The sequence below is a fragment of the Chelonia mydas genome, chromosome 1 (genome assembly GCF_015237465.2).
Source record: "Chelonia mydas isolate rCheMyd1 chromosome 1, rCheMyd1.pri.v2, whole genome shotgun sequence".
Taxonomy (NCBI): domain Eukaryota; kingdom Metazoa; phylum Chordata; order Testudines; family Cheloniidae; genus Chelonia; species Chelonia mydas.
In genome coordinates this window covers 266531738-266549963 of record NC_057849.1, presented here as the reverse complement: position 1 = coordinate 266549963, position 18226 = coordinate 266531738, and the positions used below count along the sequence as shown (strand labels likewise).

General features: G+C 45.2%; 1 protein-coding gene across 1 annotated transcript in view; it reads right to left on the bottom strand.

Moving 5' to 3' along the window:
• TMCC3 (transmembrane and coiled-coil domain family 3) overlaps positions 1–16384 on the bottom strand; it is a 229553-nt gene extending 213169 nt beyond the window's left edge. The window contains exon 1 of the mRNA XM_043545934.1: positions 16044–16384. Within this exon, the coding sequence (XP_043401869.1) occupies positions 16044–16055 (12 nt within the window). The 5' untranslated portion in view covers positions 16056–16384. The remainder of the gene's footprint in view (positions 1–16043) is intronic.
• Between the last annotated feature and the right edge of the window lie 1842 nt (positions 16385–18226).

The window sequence follows — 18226 nt, the reverse complement described above, 5'->3', positions numbered from 1 at the left end:
GACTTAACATGGTTAGTGGGCATCCTATTTTTTCTAGTATTGCAAATAGACCTGCTCTGCTGACTGTGTCAAATGCTTTGGTGAGGTCCACAAAGGCTATGTACAATGGTCGGTTTTGCTCTCTGTCCTTTTCTTGGAGTTGACGCAGAGAAGATATCATGTCTATAGTTGATCTTCCAACCCTGAACCTGCACTATATCAGCGAACAAATTGTGACATTGCATCCCATAATGCTTTATAGAAATATGCTTATGAGTGTAAATATAACATAACTGGAATGTGTTTTATGCTAGATATGCCATGTAACGTATCTCTACAAAGGTTATGATCTACTGGATATATTCATCCTGTTTGTATACATGTCATTTTTGTATTCGAGGTTATGAATATTGGCTAATATTGTTTAATTTTTAAGTAGCCTCAGTGAAGCAGTTGATCAGCTTCCTGAGAAAAAAGACTATTATCAGTAAGTGCCCAATCAAGAAACACTTAAGCTAACAATGAACTTTGAGACGCCAATCCACATCTGAGCTTTCCCAGGAATGTGGCCCAGAGTATGTATTAATACCTGGGGGGGGGGGGGGGGGGGGGGGGAGACAGCTGTGCATCTCTCTCTCACGGCTATAGAGAGTGAACAATGTATGGAGTTTATCGTGTATAAGCTTTATACATGGTAAAATGGATTTATTTGGGGGTTGAACCCCTTTGGGAGCTGGGCATCTGAGTGTTGGAGACAGGAACACTTCTTAAGCCGTTTTCAGTTAAGCCTGCAGCTTTTGGGGGACTTTGTTCAGACCTGGGTCTGTGTTTGTAGCAGGCTAGCATGTCTGGCTCAATCTAGGCAGGGCACTAAAGTCCCAAGCTGCCGGGGAAAACTGGCTCAGAGGTAGTCTCCACACATCAGCTAGCAGTCCCAAGGGGGTTGCTGTGATCCAACCCGTCACATAAGTATTCATCGACACATGCCTAGGACACATTAAAACTCATTTGGACATACAGTAACATTGCAGGCTTAACCCTTGCTCAAGATGGAGAAACTGGCTTCAGCATCAGCACAGGATTGCCAAAACAACACATGCAAACCGGCTAAGTCTTGTCAAACATTTGCCCATGCTTTTCCAAAAACTGGAGAGAGAAGTGTCATCAGTACTATGAAGTTCATTTGCAACATTCGAGTTGTACTCACCCTCAGGTACAGAACTCCGCAGGGGAATACTCTGTTCATACTCACTGAAGTTGCGAGAGAGTACACGAACTGACTTGGGATCAAGGATTCTCACATAGCAAAAAATCTATATGCTGGTTGTTTGTCTGTATTTAAGTATCGCTGCAGCTTCTCTGCACAACTCTGAAAAACTTGACACTTGAGATTGTTCAGTGCATTCTGTCCTTTGTACTGAAGTATTGCCAGCAGATCAGATGGAAAGTTGCACACTTCCACTGGTAATGCCGACCACGATTCAAACGTAAGTAGTGTCTGAACAACTGAAGTTCCTTCTGCTTGGATTAAAATTAAATCTGCCACAAGTGATTCACTCTGCAATAAAACACTTAACTCCTTTAAACCAGCTGTGGTGTCCTCCACTTCAACATCCTGAGCATCAAATCACTTGTAGTGCTCCACATGATGGTTGAGATGGTTTAAAGCTTTAAACCAAGTATTCCATCTTGTTACAACCAGGTCCGAAGGTAATATCGGGCTTTCAACTCCATGGTCGATAAGCTACTCTCTGTAACGTGCATGTCCGAGTGGGGGTTTTCAGAACAGCTTTTCAATTAGGGAACACAGATGGTCCACTTCTGTATACAAACAGTGCCAGCACTCGCCTAGTAAAGCTGTAATGTGTGCCCAGCTGATCACATGAACTGATTTCAGAGTAACAGCCGTGTTAGTCTGTATTCGCAAAAAGAAAAGGAGTACTTGTGGCACCTTAGAGACTAACCAATTTATTTGAGCATGAGCTTTCGTGAGCTACAGCTCACTTCATCGGATGAACTGAGTTGGTTAAAACGCCACTTAAATGGTCTTTGCATTATCTGTCACATAAGCCACTACATTTAAAACGTCAATTTCATGTTGTACAATGGTCTTTATAACAACTTGTGCAACTGTAGAGTAGTTAACAAGTTCTAACTCCATTGTTTGTACAACTTGGCAGCAGCTAGACAACCTTCTGAAACCTGCATCAGTTGTATTACAATATTTGCAATATACCGGTTTAGGCCGCCTCCATATTCATGCACAATTACAGCTACATGCTGATCCTTCAATCCAGCGATCAGTTGTTGCTTGTTTAGTTCAAAGACACGGAGAAGATGGACTCGTCTCAGTGTACTTGCTGGCAGGATCCAGCCCCCATTTTGTATGTGCTCATTTAGGACTTCTCGCATTTGGGGATTGTCTGTTTTTTCTAGTGCGATGTTTGCACTGCAACAGGCCTCCACCCGGTCTTGTACTATCTTTTCCCTGTATTTCTGATTTTCACTGTGTTATGCAAGCAAACCAGTAATTGTGAGTTGTTGTTTTTGCTGCTGTCACGTCGCCCCTCTCTGCCCTTCATTTTCTTTTCTCTATTGCTACAACACAACGTGAACCTTTAATGTGGTCGACTATGCAGTCCTTTTTAACGTGGTCAAGAACTTTGCTGCAAATTGTACAAAATAACTTCCCTTCATCCACATGCAGCACATCTTTGCCGAATTCTTTAACTCTATCCTCAGGCTTAACCATTTTAGGCATTGGTAGTAAACAACTCCAACAGCCAAAGCATAAGGTAGAAAATCGGAAGGAACAGATGATTCCAGAAATGAAAGATAATTTTGGAAAAAAAAAACCACTGCAATATCAGCAATTTCCAGAAAACACAGGCCCTAGTCATTGCTGCGATTCGCTGTCTACTTCTCAGGTTCCCCTTTGCACCAAGTAGGACATCCCAGAGTGCTGGCACAGCCATGCTGGCTAGTGCATCTGACCCTTTATTAGCAGGCTTGCTTGTGTCCTTCCCTTTAAATCTGCTGGGGGATACAGCAGTTTAGAGTGTGGTTCTACTCTGAGAAACCTCTACAAAAGCCACTTTCCTACCCAACAGATCTAGATGCTACCTGTGTAGAGTCAGTAATATCTGCCAACTTAAGGAACTAAAATATGTTTTAATGGTTTTGACTCTTTTTAGCCATGCAGAGCCAATAGGTGTACGATTTTATCTTCCCACACCTACTTATTGTTTTCCCTCAGAACTTTTCCACATCTTCTGTCTACTGTACGCTCTTCTAGACTAGTTACACATTTCCCTAGCTGAGCCACTCACTGAACCAGGTGAGTCACACATGTGACTGTACTGTCATTGGCCATCTCAATATAGAACAAAGTTCAGTGTGCCCTATCAAAGCTCTCAGAAGCACCACTTTACATCACAACAAAGAGGAAGAGGGGAAATGCTCATTTAATCTCCTCACTTTCCCCCATGCTTCCTTACCAGCAATGCAAGCAGGTAAGGAGAGACCAGGGGTAACATTTTCAAAAGCACATATGTGACTTAATGCCCATATCCTTAAAGATTTTGAAATCAATGGGAATTAGGCACCTAAATACCTTTGAGGAGCTCGGTTCAAGTGGCCCAAGTCTCACTGAAAGTCAATGTGACTTAGAGGTTAGGCATTGCAACCCTAAGGCCCAGAGCCTCAAAGGTACTTAGGTGTTGCTCCGCTCAGCAATGCAATGCCTAACCCCAGTTGCCCAGCTGCCTAGTGGGCTGCTCAGCCTGAGCCAGACACTCAGGCTCCACATACAATACACGGGGAGAGTTAGGTTCCTATCAAAGGGATCCTCAGAAGCCAGCAAGCTGAGTGAGGAGCTGCTTAAGCTAGCAAGGAGTGAACTACCAGAGATGGGTGAGGAGAGGAGAGGAGAAGGGCTCAGGTGACTAAGTGGTTGACTAGTGCACCTGGCTGATGGGCCAGAGATAGGCACCTCTCTCCACTTGGTGTCTTCAGCTGCAAACCCTCTCCTGGAGTTAGGCACCTAAGTTGGGTCACAACCACTTATATACCCCATGCCCTAGCAGCCAAAGACCTCTCTCTCTCTCTCTCCTGCTTGACACCTCTCTCACACTCACTTGATGCATTTCCCTGTGCCTCCAGCTGTCTTTTGTGCAGGTGAGTTTGAGTGGTCTGCATCCAGCCCTCCTGGTGCTTCTGACAGGTATCACGTCTGAGGTGTGCTCAGAGCACACCCACAGGATTGGGCCCCCCTGGCAAAATAGGCATTCCCCTTCCTAGTTTGAGGATCCTATTTCAGGCTTTCGGCTTGAGCTCAGGCTCAGAGCTGCTCATTAGCTGTGGAGCAGTGTCAGGGCTTAGGTGGCTTTGCAAATGTCAAGCAGTGGAAACGTAGGCATCCACATGGTTAGGTATCAGCTGAGCACTGGTTCTGAAAACTTCAATGGCACTTAAATGGGGGACTTAGGCACCTTAGATACCTTTGAGGATCTAGGCCTAAGTCACTTTTGAAAATTTTACTCCAGAAACATAGGAAAACAATTCTTAGCATGTAGAGTTAAATAATAACACTGCCTAGCTCTTACATAGTGTTTTTCATCAGTAGTTCTCAAAGCACTTCTCTATCTTTCATGTATTTATCCTCACAACACCAGTGAGGTGGGTAAGTAGTAGTATCCTCATTTCACAGATGAGGAACTGAGGTACAGAGAGGCTAAATGATTTGCCCAAGGTCAGACAGAAGTCTGTGGTGGAGCAGGGAATTGAACCCATAAAAAGGATGGTAGTCGGTGTGGATATATTTAGGATGTTTAATGTAAGCTAATTTACCCAGTTTCCAGCTCAAGGCTATCATACATGTAGCAGTAACTGTCCAGCACTAACAATCTCTGTTTATAATGCAGAGCACACTGACTTGCTCTTCTATTCTCACTACAGGTTTTTGATAGCACCCGTCACCACTGTTCTTGAGCTACTGCTTTATCCCCCTAGCCTTCCTCACATGGCTGCCACTGCTTCCTTCAAATCTTGGGAGATTTTTGCCCCGCACACATTTACGCAATGCACAGCCTTGGCAGAGGGAACAAAGGAAAGTGCTGCACAGAGCACATGACCCGTTACCAGTGACTGGAGCTGTGGAGAAAAGACTGGCAGCACGGATGGGAAAGCTGGGCCCTTAAGAAATTAGGGTCCTTGGGGGGAAAAAAAAAGAAAGAAAAAAAAAAGCCTTTTGTCCTAGCAGAATTGGAGGCATGGAATATTCAATATATATTGGCAACACTAGTACTTTGCATTGCAGGGGATCTACGAAAAGAGGTAATTTAAATCTTCAGGTTGATTTCAATGGAACTGCTTTACCTTAATACCTTCGTAATCTAGAAATATGACTTAAATGGGTATTTTCCCTGAGCACAGAATGGACATTATGAAGATGCCTACAGAATCTTTGGTGATGGGTACAGTGTTAGGAACCCATTGTTTGGGCTTGTTTCTTACAAAATTATATTGCCTGTATGTTAGTCCTATTAAATCTAATGCTCAAATATGCTCATGAATGGTCATGGACTGGATTGAAAATACATGTCTAGGTCCCCTCAGAAGACATAAACAAGACTTGATTAAAGTCTCAACGTTACCTGATCAGAGAGTTCCCTCTCCAGTGTTCTAATGATGCTGACACGCTCCTGGAGAATTCCACAAACATCTACGTGAGAATGACAAAATAGCACCTCTCTCTCTTAACACAGATGCACCAGCATCCACCCCCAATTTCCCATGTATTGGCAGAAAAAGTGCAGCTCTACACAACAGGCTCTGAAGAAAAGCCAACTGCAAGCATTAATCAAGTAATCAACCTCACTAGTTTTAAGATGGAGCTTGATAACTTTATGAACAGCATTATATGACAGAGTTGTTCATAATACCAGGGGACTGGACTCAATGACCCAGGAGATCCCTTCTAATCCTACACATTCCTGATTTATTTTAAAAATAGATTTCCCCCCTCTGCAGCCAACCCTGTGTGTATGTATCTATTCATTCTGATTTATAACACAGCACCCCTCTGCTACGTGTGTCTAGGTGCCAATATGTCCATCATTGCTGCATCTAGTTGACTCACAAATTAAGAAAACAGAGTGTGTGTCAACAGATAAACTATTCTCTTTCTCTCTCCCCATTTTCCACCTGCAGGAGTAGCTGTTAATATTTAAAGGAGTCAGGACAGAGACTGGGTAGCAAAGTCTAAGAATATTAAATGGTAATAAACACAGAAGTAGCAACCTTGATCTCATGCCTTTTAAACATTTTCATTCAGTCCAGCTTTGATCTTCAACAGGATTTTTTTCCCCCACCTCCCAAATATTCATTTCTTGTCAATCTCTTTTCTAAGAACGGATTTAATCTATACCAGTCATCAGCTGATGACATCTTGTCAGGATGAATCGCTGTAACAGAATTTACTATGTGAACAGGTTTTTTCTATTCTCAGATGAAAACAAATGAGACACACACAGGAAAAATGCCAAACAGGGAGGCAATAGCCAATGCGAATTTAAATCCAAAATGCAGCTCGGTGTTCTGGGGGACTGAATGCCTCAGCTAAACAAACTGGCCTATAATAAAGTAAATTCAGCTAAATTCAGACAGGTAGGTCATCCAGTGAAAGAAGCTGGGGGGAAAGTTCCAAGAAATGAGAAGAGTGAGGACTGAGAATTTGGTTTTTCTGTGGCTCCCTGGAAAACCCAGTTTCTCCTTCCTCTCTGTTAATTCCATCTAGCATCTCTCACTGGGTGACCTGACTATTAGTGAGAACACCGATATGTTTGGCTCATGCGACGGGGGCAGCACTCTCTCCATTTCAATATTTTTTTCTTGGTACATTTATCTGGGAGGGGTCGAATCTACAGGAAACTGGGGCAGACATAGGCGAGGATCTTCAACTTGTGTACCTCTTTGAAATCAGTGGGGATACATCTATTTAGGACAGCTGAGAAACTGGTCCAGTTTCACACTGTTTAGATATCAAGGTGATGGAGGGTCTTAGAAATACTTCGAATAGATACACACATCTGTATATTACATATACAAAAGCGTGTGTTGTACACAAAAAGAGCATAAGAAATACTTGTGAAAAGCTTACTACATCAGCTTTACCTGATCCGCCCAGTCTTTGGGCACAGAGGGTAGGATTGCGGCTACTGCGTCATTCCCAGGTGTGGTTTGGAAATATTACATAGGCATAACATTTCAAAGGTCACTAGTGATTTTGGGTGCCCGGATTGGGACACGGTAAAGGAGCCTGATTTTCAGAAATACAGGGCACATCCACCCTCTGAAAAATCAGACTCCTTCGAAGTGTCTCAAGTTCAGCACGCATATGATGAGGGACTCAAAATTACTAATCACTTCTGAAAACATAGACAATACTTTCTCTACCACCGTTTCCAAAGTTTTGAGGGGGTAGGCCTTTTCCTCATTCTCGCTTCCCAGGTTACACACCTCAGCGGCTTCCAAAATTGAAAGTATCTGCAGTGTATCAGAAACCACAGTGGTTCGTTACTGTCAAAAATATCTGGATTTGCCTGGATCCACATCTTCTAGAATCTTTGGCCCAGCGCGCACTGCAATCATTGCTTTTACACCCTGATCCCTATTTTTCATTGTTGACAAGACACTGTCCTACCCAAGAACCTCTCTTAATTAAAAAAGAAACAGGTGCCAAGTATTTCATTATGTTGCAGTTTGACTGCAGGCCTGGCCGGTGGGTTAGAAATTACAGACAGAGAAAAAGACTAAAATAATAAGTGGTTTGTAAAACAAAGTATTGAAATAATAAGGAAGTGAAAGTCCCTTAGGAATTTCTGGCAATCATAACAAAGTAGGATTAAAAAAACCAAAAGTGTACCTAGAAGTACCATTAGAATTATTATTAAGCAATCACTTTGTAGCATCTAGTGGATAAAAGGGTGAAAAGAAATAGCTAATCTAGATTTGTCAAAAACAAAACCATGCCAAACCAATTTAATTTTCTTCTTTGACAGGCTTACTAGCGTAACAGATGCAGGGAAGCAGAACACACAATATACCTTGATTTTAAGTAAGACTTTTGATACAGTCCCACACGGCATTCTCATAAGAAAACTAAGGAAACGTGGTATACATGAAAATACTATAAGGTGGGTGGGCCAGTGGTTGAAAAACTGTATTCAATGAGTAGTTATCAATGATACACTCTCAGACAAAGTGTATCTCGTGGGATCCTGCAGGGATCTGTCTTGGGTCCAGTACTATTCAATATTTTCATTAACTACTTGAATAATTGAGTGGAGAGTATGCTTATAAAGTTTGTGGATGACATTATACTGGGAAGCCTTGCTAACACTTTGGAGGACGGGATTAGAATTCAAATCAGCCTTAATAAATTGGAGAATTCAGAAATCAACAAGAAGAAATTCAATAAAGACAAGTGCAAAGTACTACAATTTAGGAAGAAAAAAACAAATGCACAAATACAAAATGGGGAATTACTGACTAGGCAATGGCACTGCTAAAAAGGAGGGTTATAGTGGATCACAAATTGAATGAGTCAACAACGTGATGCAGTTGCAAAACAAGGCCAATATAATTAAATCAAAGTGCAAAAAATTATGCTTCAGTTCTGGCAAATAGACTGAAAAAGTATTTATCTAGCTATATTAACAGAGACCAGAGAGCATTTGTACTAAACAGGCAGCTAGCTACTGGACAATTTTCAGAGTCCTTAGACCTGATCTTCTTTGCAGACTCTACCATTAAGCCCCCACCTAATTTATCACTAGATGCAGAAAAAGCTTTTGACAGACTAAACTAGCAGGTCTTAAAAGCCACTCTTGATACATTTGGCTTAGGCCCTAAATTTTAAAACTGGATTTCTGTCTGGTATTCCAACCCATATGCTGCTACGATAAGAGTAAATGGATATCTGTCAGAAAATAAAGGCACATATTAAGGATGCCCTTTAACGTCTCTTATTTTTGCTATGGTAACAAAAAAGTCATTGCCCAATTGATCAGGAATAATCCTAGCAAATAGAATTACAATAGGAAACAGGGAACACAAATTAGTGTTCTGTGCAGACGATGCCATAGTATTTGTTATGAATCCAGCTCACAGGACTACTAGAAAGGCAGGAGGTCATCTTAAAATTTGGCAAAGTATCTGGGTTCAAAATAAATTATGACAATCACAGCTCCTGGATATAGATGTGGGCTCTGATCTACAGAAAGATATAAAGGGCAAATACAAATGGATAACGACTTCAATGAGGTGCCTGAGAATGCACATTTCTAAAAGACAGCAAGACATATATTAGTTATACTCCTTTGATTAAGAAAAATCAAAACATATCTGAAAAATGGACAATATATATAATTTCATGGTTAGGCAAAATTGCAGCAGTTAAAATGAATCTCTTACCCCAAATTAACTTCCTTTTCCAAACTCTTCCAGTTTTAGTCCCAGGAAGTTACTTAGATCAATTGCAATCCATGATAAATTAATTTGGGGAAAATTAGACACCCAGAGTTAAGCAATCTGCTTTATTCAAAGGCCATGGCAAAAGGGAGGCTTTACCACACGTTAAGCATTAATATCAAGCTAGTTAGATCAGAAAGTTAAGTTACTGGCTAAAACCAAACCTTAGTAAACAGTGAGTAGAGACAGAACAAATTCACTGTTGTGCAAACAAACTCTACATGATCGCCTGGATCAAGAAATCCCATGGGATAAAATGAATATAACCACCTTTTTATGAAAGCAACAGCAGAAACTTCGTATAGTTTATTTAAAAAACTAAGCCCATACCCATCACCTCTAACACCCATAGTAGATAATACAGAATTTAAACCGAAAGCCTGGGAAGTTTTGACATTTGGGACCTCACGGGTATATCAAAATTCTGGCTATTGTTTAGAGACAATATATTTAGATCACTTGATGAAATACAACTTGCAAGAGACACCAACATTTCAGTATATCAATACCTACAATTTAGACATTTTTCACAAAATGGCAAACAAACATAAAATTACAGAATTTGAAAAACACTCACTACATCCATAAAACAAAATGTATTACTCTCCATTCTATAAGTAACATCTAGAGATTGCTTTGTAAAGGACAAAACTATGTTCATGAAATGATGGAAAGTTGACAGACACCAACTGAGGTGAGAGAGAACATATGGCACCATGGTCCCCACACTTAAACACATTAATAGAATTTTAATGTAGTTTTCTTTTATCAGTGGTACCCAACTACCCTTAAAATTAAAATTAAGTTACAGTACAGGGATTAGCAAATGCTGGAGAGAATGTAATGAAATGGGAAGAGTTCTCCATAAACGGCGGATGTGCCAAAAAATTAAGACCTTTTGGAAAGCTGTCGGAGACTCCATAAGCTGACACCCTTTTATCCCCCTGTCAGATAATGTATTTTTATTAAATTATCCTGAAAACTATGCATCTTATAAAAGCCATAAAAATTGATCATTCATTTTCTAGCTTCTGCTAGACTTACTATAGCGAGGTGGTGGAAAAGGAGTAACTTCCCTAAATCTGTTAATTTGTATCAAAGAGTGTGGGAAATTCTAGTACTAGAAAAACTATATCTTCAAGTCAGAGTCTTACATGGTAGAAGGGAAAAAGATAACTACTTCAAAAGAGTTCCACCAGACTTCTGAGTTTGCTGGAAGAGAGTCATCACCCACCACCAAACCTAGTAGTTTGAGAACTTTCTTTGAATACCAAGGAAGGCAGAAACTCCTTCAACAACAGTTAAAATTAAAATTAAACTTAAAGTCAAGCTATTAAAATAGGGGAAAGAGATGGGATTAAAAAAAAAGGAGAAATCTTAATATTGTGTAGAGTTTTGACAGGACAACTAATAAATACATTATGCATCTAAATGTAAGAAAAGCAGAATTCTGGATCTAATCACAAGACAATGAAAGACTGACACTATCAGCTGACAAGGCAGAAGAGTGAGACTTAAGAAGAAAAGCTGTAACCACAATATATGATCACTATCACAAACAAAGAAAGCGACTTGGTAGGGGGACTTCCACAGGCCAATTTATAATTGTGTATGTACTAAGTTTCTATTTAAATTGTAAAAAGACCGGCTCTGTTAATAAATACAATAAAATACACCAAAAATCCCAGCCTAAAGCCAGGAGAGAAAGGTAATGACACCATCTAAACTCTAAACATAAGCCCTCCTCTGACACCACACACTCGAACCAAAAGTATTTATTAAAAAGAACATGATCTGTTGAAAGGCTCTTCACGCAGTTGTTCTGGAAGGTGACAAAGTTGATGATGAACACTGGAATGCAGGTCAGAACTCCTGTGAAGGGCTAGTAAGTAATATAGCTAGATATGCGTTAGATTCTGTTTTGTTTAAATGGCTGATAAAATAAGTTGTGCTGAATGGAATGTATATTCTGGTTTTTATGTCTTTTTGTAACTTAAGGTTTTGCCTAGAGGGATTCTCTATGTTTTGAATCTGATTACCCTGTAAGGTATTTACCATCCTGATTTTAGAGAGGTGATTCTTTTACTTTTTCGTCAATTAAAATTCTTCTTTTAAGAACCTGATTGCTTTTTCATTGTTCTTAAGATCCAAGGGTTTGGGTCTGTGTTCACCTATGCAAATTGGTGAGGATTTTTATCAAGCCTTCCCCAGGAAAGGGGGTGTAGGGTTTGGGAGGATTTTGGGGGGGAAAGACGTTTCCAAGCGGGCTCTTTCCCTGTTATATATTTGTTAGATGCTTGGTGGTGGCAGCAATAAAGTCCAAGGGCAAAAGGTAAAATAGTTTGTACCTGGGGAAGTTTTAACCTAAACTGGTAAGAATAAGCTTAGGGGGTTTTTCATGCAGGTCCCCACATCCGTACCCTAGAGTTCAGAGTGGGGAAGGAACCTTGACATAACCCATAACTCCCCCCAGTGCTACATGCAGTTCACTTTGCCAAACCCAGGATCTGGACTTTGATGTTCACAATTTAAAGTTAAGGGCCTAAAGTTGCATTTCTTTCTTAGGAAAAAAGGAGGTGGAGGGGTCGGGGGGGGGGGGGGGGGGGGGGGAGGAAAGGAGAAATTCAACAAATGAATTAATTGCTCCACATTAATTACATTGACAGGCTAGAATTAGTGAGCTTTCTTTTAGAGCTCTCTTGTCCAATCTGTCCATGAGCCACACTTTAATGATACAAAATGCACCCTGGAGGGATCTGTAAAATAGGTTACTACTGGCACATTTCAGGATTCTGTAAAAGCAGAGGGTGCCTTTTCAGAATGAAGGAAGTGAAGCAGAATGTGCCAACTGCCCTAAGCTAGGAAAGTAAAAACAAACAATGAAAATAGATAGCCTCAATCATCTTGTTTGTTTTGCCTTGGCTATGCACTGCCAGACTGAGTGCAACCTTCAAACTCCAGCCTAGTACAGAGAAAAGTGCTGGAGAAGACACCAGGATACCTTCATCGTCACCGCACAGCAGGCACAGAAAAGGTTTAATGACTGACAGTCCTGAATTCAGGCGACTGCTTTGCAGCTTCAGCTACCGATAGGTGCTGTAGTTACCCACAGCTTAAATGCATAACATTAACTGAGCCCTAAATGCATAGCACAGCATGCGACACCACCATAAAATGAGGAAACAAGAAAGAGTAGATCACAAAGCCCAAATGGATATGTGATCATTCCTTTAATAATGCTTTTTGCACTATCAGCTTCCTGATGTAACCAATTTTCAGTACTTATGGGAACTCCAGCTTGGGATAGCCCAGAGTTAAACATGCATCAATAAGGAGGGACAACTGAGAAAAATAAATTAAGAGCTATAAGGGCCTGATCCAAAGCTCCCGATTATCAAATCGCAAGACTCCACTGACTTTAATAGGCTTTGGATCAGGCCCAAAAGAGAGCACAGCCATGCAGCAGTATCAAGCTGCAATTCACACCTGCACATTATTCTTCTCTACCTCTCTCCTTCTCCACTAACAGTAAAATGCGCTTTGTGTGCACGTTGAAGTAGATGGCATTAGCTGGCAAGCATCTATTGCACAGCATGAGCAATGGAGAGCTGTCCAATTTCCTGAAATCTCTTCATACATGAGCTACTACAACAATGAAATAATCTGTGGCTGTGCAACAAACAACAGACACACGCAGAAAGGCCACGCCCCCCCCCAACAGTCCCTGCAGATGGCTGCTTCAAGACCTTATCTTCTCCTACCCAGCAATTCACTCACAGGAGCAGCTTTCACCAACTCCAATCACGCCACACCAAGCCCTTGACCAGCTGGATTTGCCTCCCATTTATAGTAAGATTTTTAGCCAGCTGTGGGGCCTGGAGGTAGAGCCCTTTTCACATTCTCAAGCTTCCTAAATGCCATAAGCAATAGCATGTGCTGCCAAGCTGACTCAGACCCTGCAAAAGTAACATCAGTTTCAGTACCTGCAGTCATGGCAACTAAAATCTAAAAGGAACTAATTGGAAGAGGCTTCAGATGTGAGTGGGAAAGTTTCACTATCATCAGACTTGTGGGTTTACTATGGCTTTAGTGACCCTCAACACTTTCATGTCTGATAATGTGAATCTCCTAGTTTAAGTACGGAACTAGTTCTATAAAAATATTAATTCCTCTGATGATTTTGGAGAGTTCACATTAAGCAAACCTCTGGTTAGGTCTACACTGCATAGTCAACACAGGTGACTGGCATCCAGGTCTGAGCACCCAACTTAGCCTAGCCTGGGTGTGAGTGTCCCCATAAAGTCCTACCCACATTACTGGGTCCTCGCTGTTTCTATAGGCACCATGGGGGCATATTCCATGTTTCTTCTTGCAAAAATGCTCCAGAAATTTCTCTCAGTCAGTTGCGTCAACTGCAGGAGAACAAGTCCTGTCCTTCCAGGGGAATTGTCAGTGCTTAAAGTAGGGGACGGGGTGCCGAGGCTTGGGTCACTGGCCTGGCTCAATACATAAATACAAAATCAAGCTGGGTCTCAGCAGGGCCACCTTTAAGGACCCTCTTACCAGAACTGCTAGGCCCAGATGACAACAGACCCCACACACACTTGTTTCAGACCACTGGGAATATGGGAAGGCACTGGAGTGATTCAGCTTGGTCCCTCACTGCACAGTGGGTGGGTTACTAACCTGAGTTAATGCAGAGCCAGGCTCTCACCCACACCTCCAGCCAGGCAAGGTACTCTAGTGCTTAATGCATCTCCAACCCAGGCCAGATGTTTTTGTTTGGACAGCAGGGGGGAGTTTAAGGCTAAAACCAGGATTAACTGTGCAGCGCAGAGAAACTCTCCCTGGTTCACCTGATTAGCATGGTGGCATTAGCACGGCAGGTTAACCCGTTGCTTTTTGTTTCCCCTCCCCCTTTGCTTACCGGGTGCATTTCACATAGCACAGCTCATTTGCTGTTCTAGAGGGAAGCGACACGTTGCAAGACTGGGGGCTGCTATGAAGACAGCGCGCTTTGCTAATGCTCGGGCTCTGGCCTGCTCACCTGCTCTCGCTCTGCAGACAGGCACAATCCCTGGCCTCCGAGGTTGACGGCGGTCACAGTGCTCCAGCAGACACGGGAAACAGCTCGCACAGACTGATCCCACCTGACCAGGGCTCCCAACAGCCCAAGCCAGCCCAGCAACGGTTCCAGCTGCGGCCTCAGCTAAGCAGATGAGAGCTGTACCGAGAGGGGGGCCCCACAAACACCGCCCGCTGGCCCTGCAGCCCCTGGCCACGCTCCGCTCCCGGCCCCCGTTAAAGCAGCCAGCGGGGTGTCCCCTGCTCGGGCTGGTCGCGCGCCCGGCAGCACCGGGGATGCAGCGCGGGACGGGAGCGGAGAAGAGGCGCCGCGGGTCCTGCGCAAAGGCGAGGGGACGAGGCGCCCCCCAGCCCCACCTGAGCAGGCGGGGCTCCCGCGCTTTAGCGCGCTCAGGAGGCGTGCGCCTTTGCCCACGCGGAGGCTGGCTATGGAAAACCAGCGCGGGCAACCCCCAGGCCGGGGGCGGGTCTATCCCGCCGCCTCCCTCCCCCCCCACCCCACCCTGGGACTCGTTATCCAGCCCAGAGCCGGACCCTCCAGGGTTTCCGCAAAACTTCTACGGCGCAGAAACTTCAGCCAGTGCGAAGTAGCCGGGGAAGCTCGTCTTTGCAATGCGTAAAATGCACCCACGGGGGCCCCCACTTACACCCCCCCCCCCCGGGGCTGGCGCGCACGGCGCGGCAAGCCGGAGCCACCCAGCAGCCCCGGAGGGACTAGTCCAGACACACGCGATGCGGTAGCTCCTGACGGCGCTTGGGGAGCAGCAGTGACCTGAGGTTAAACTGCACCCCGCAGAGCCCCGTGCCCCGCTCCTCCACTCCGGAGTTAGTTGCGTGTAGAAACGACACCTCCCCCCGAGCCCCATTAAAGCGAGCGCCCGAGCCGCTAACGCCTGGGAAGCCGCCTGCGGCAGAGGCTCACGCTGGGCTGCTGAACTGAGCGGAGCAGAGCCCCCGAGCGGCCAGAGCCGCACAGGGCAGCCGGGAGGCGGCTCCGCGCAGAGTCCCGCGGGCTGGCGGTGGGTGAGCAGCGCCGCTCACAGCCGCGCGCGGGGCCGCTCCCACTCCTCCCTCCCCGGGGCCCGGAGACCCACCCCCCGCCACACACCCCCTGACCCAGGCTGCCTGCAGCCGGCGCGGAGCGCGCCTTCCCGGGGAAACTCGGCGTGCAAAGGAGGGCTCGGCCCCAAAGGACCCCGGTGAGCACGTTTCGGGGGGGCAGAGCGCCCAGATCTCCCGCAGCTACCCCCCCTTCCCCAGCACCAAGACCCCTGAGTCCTGGGTCGTGTCATCCTGATCCGGGCAGAAGCTGCCTGCTGGGCTCCCTTTTCGTTGGCTGCCGGTGCCCGGTCCGTCAGGCACCCCCGCAGGCGGGCAGCCGTGGGGCCGGGGATCTCCCTACCCTGCAGCGATCCCAGCCCGCTGAGCCAGGGGCAGGGCACTCCTACCTTCCGCAGCATGCCGGGCAGCCTGGGCCGAGCTCCTCGCACCGGCGATGTGCTCCCCTGCCCTCTCACTCCCTGGCCCGGCAGCGGCACATTTCCTGCAGGGGGATCTTGCGAGCGCACATGGAATCGCCAGGCACCGGAGTCTCTAGTGGCGCTCCCGAAGCCCGCTCCGCTCGCACATGCGTGCGGCACCCCCGTGTAGGTGCCCAAGCAAGCAGGGCGCCGTTATTTGCAATCAACACCGACTCGCAGCTCTAGGACCCTGGGCCAGCCTGACACTACAGCAGCGAGCGAGCAGTCGCGAGGGAGCCGCGCCGCGCAGCCGCCGGGCTCCTCCAAGCACGGGGCCGGGGGGACCCAGGGACGCAGAACCGCAGGTCCGCGTTTTTGCTCCGCAGATCGCCAGCCCCGTGCGGAGACGCCGCCTGTTCTCCCGCAGCAGGGGGGGCCCCGGTGGTGAAGCCGGGAGGCGGCTGCAGCTCAGCCGCTTACGGGGAGCTGAGGATCTAGCGGGAAGGAGGCTGCAGGGTCCCTCTCCTTGCAGGGGCAGTGCTCAATTCCCCTCTCGCCCAGATCACACCCAAAACCCTCTGCAGTCAGCCACCAGAGACCTGCCTCTGGCCACGCCCGGCAGGGGTCAGCTTGGATTTGGAAGGAGAGAACAGCTGGCGCCTTAGGGGCTACTGGGGCAGGTAGAACAGCTGGAGCGATAGGGAAGAAGGCGGTGGAGTGAGCACTAGCTGGACAGCCTGGGGCGTAGGGAGGAGAAGAACTAGGGTCAAGAATGGGTTAGGTATGAAGAAAGCCAGCTAGGGCAAGGGTCGTGGATGGATGGGAGCTGCCTGCTTGTGCTTCCTCTTGTAAAGTGCTGCTGGCAGCAGGCCCACCGGTGCGGGGCTTCATCTCTTATTTCATACAGGGCCCTAAAAATCCTAGGGCCAGCCCTGCTGGAAAGAATATGGGACCAGATCATGGAACCATAGGGTTAAAAGGGACTGCAATGGTCATCTAGTCTAACCCACTGCCAAAATACAGCTCAATGAGGCCCTGATTTACACCAGCTGAGGATTTGGCCTAAAGAGTTTTACCTGTTCCAGCAGAATGTTTAGGCCCTGTACCTAGCCCAGAGCAGAGGAGTAGTCCCTCTGAAGTCAAGCACCCTGCTGAAGGCAACTTTTGAGGCTTAAAGCCAGGCACCTGCTTAAGTACCTTCTTGAGTCGAGACCATAGAAACTAAACCTGTGCACTCCTTTGCCCAGCCTGTCCCTGCTGACAAGAAGCACCGAAAGGTTTTCACATTTCACCATCAGCTAGAAACAAATCACTTTTATTATGTACGCAGTTATGTGGAGTCAGGAAGGAATATCCCCCCAGATCAGAGTGGCAGTGGCCTTTCTCTATGGCATAGGGTGCAGGTCACTTGTCAAGGTTATCAGGATATAGCTCACTTAATGAATTCCCTGCCATTGCAGGAGCCTCAGACACTGGTGCAGCTCAGTTCCTCCTATTCTCTGCTTCTGGCACATAATACTCTAGTCTCCTGGGGGCTGTAATGCTTTGGTCTAATTTCAAGCATTGGGTGGTGCTGGCCTGTGATATACAGGAGGTCAGATTAAATGATCTGTCAGTCCTTCTGACCTTAAACTCTACATTTCTGTAACAGTTTAATAACAAAACAAATGGCACCTAATACAACTTTAAAATATTTCAGTGAACAGTTCACATCTTTTACTATTAATAATGCTTTTGTCTGAGTTAAAAGTGCTCATGTTAAAATAGTAATTAATCTGGAAGTTTAGAAAGATATTCAGCCTTGATTAAAAAATAAATTCAAATGATAATTAAAGGTTGTGGCTCTTGCCCTCCAGTGTGTGGCCGTGAATCATTGCTTATTTTATCTAATCAGCGCTTACCCATCATGTGCATACAAATGCCCAGTTACTGATGGTGGAGGATAAAAGTAACAAATTGTGTCAGTGCATTGGAAGGGCAGAAGCAAGCATTTTAGACTGCTGTCACACATTGTAACAATGCATTGTATCATCACAGTCACGCACACTGCATGATGTGTGTCTCATCCTGTAATATAGTAAGCTATAAAGTTTCCCATGTGTAGGAAGGAAGAAAAATGTTTTGTAGTTTAAGTAATATAAAGATTGAATTAGTTTAAAAATAAAAATATA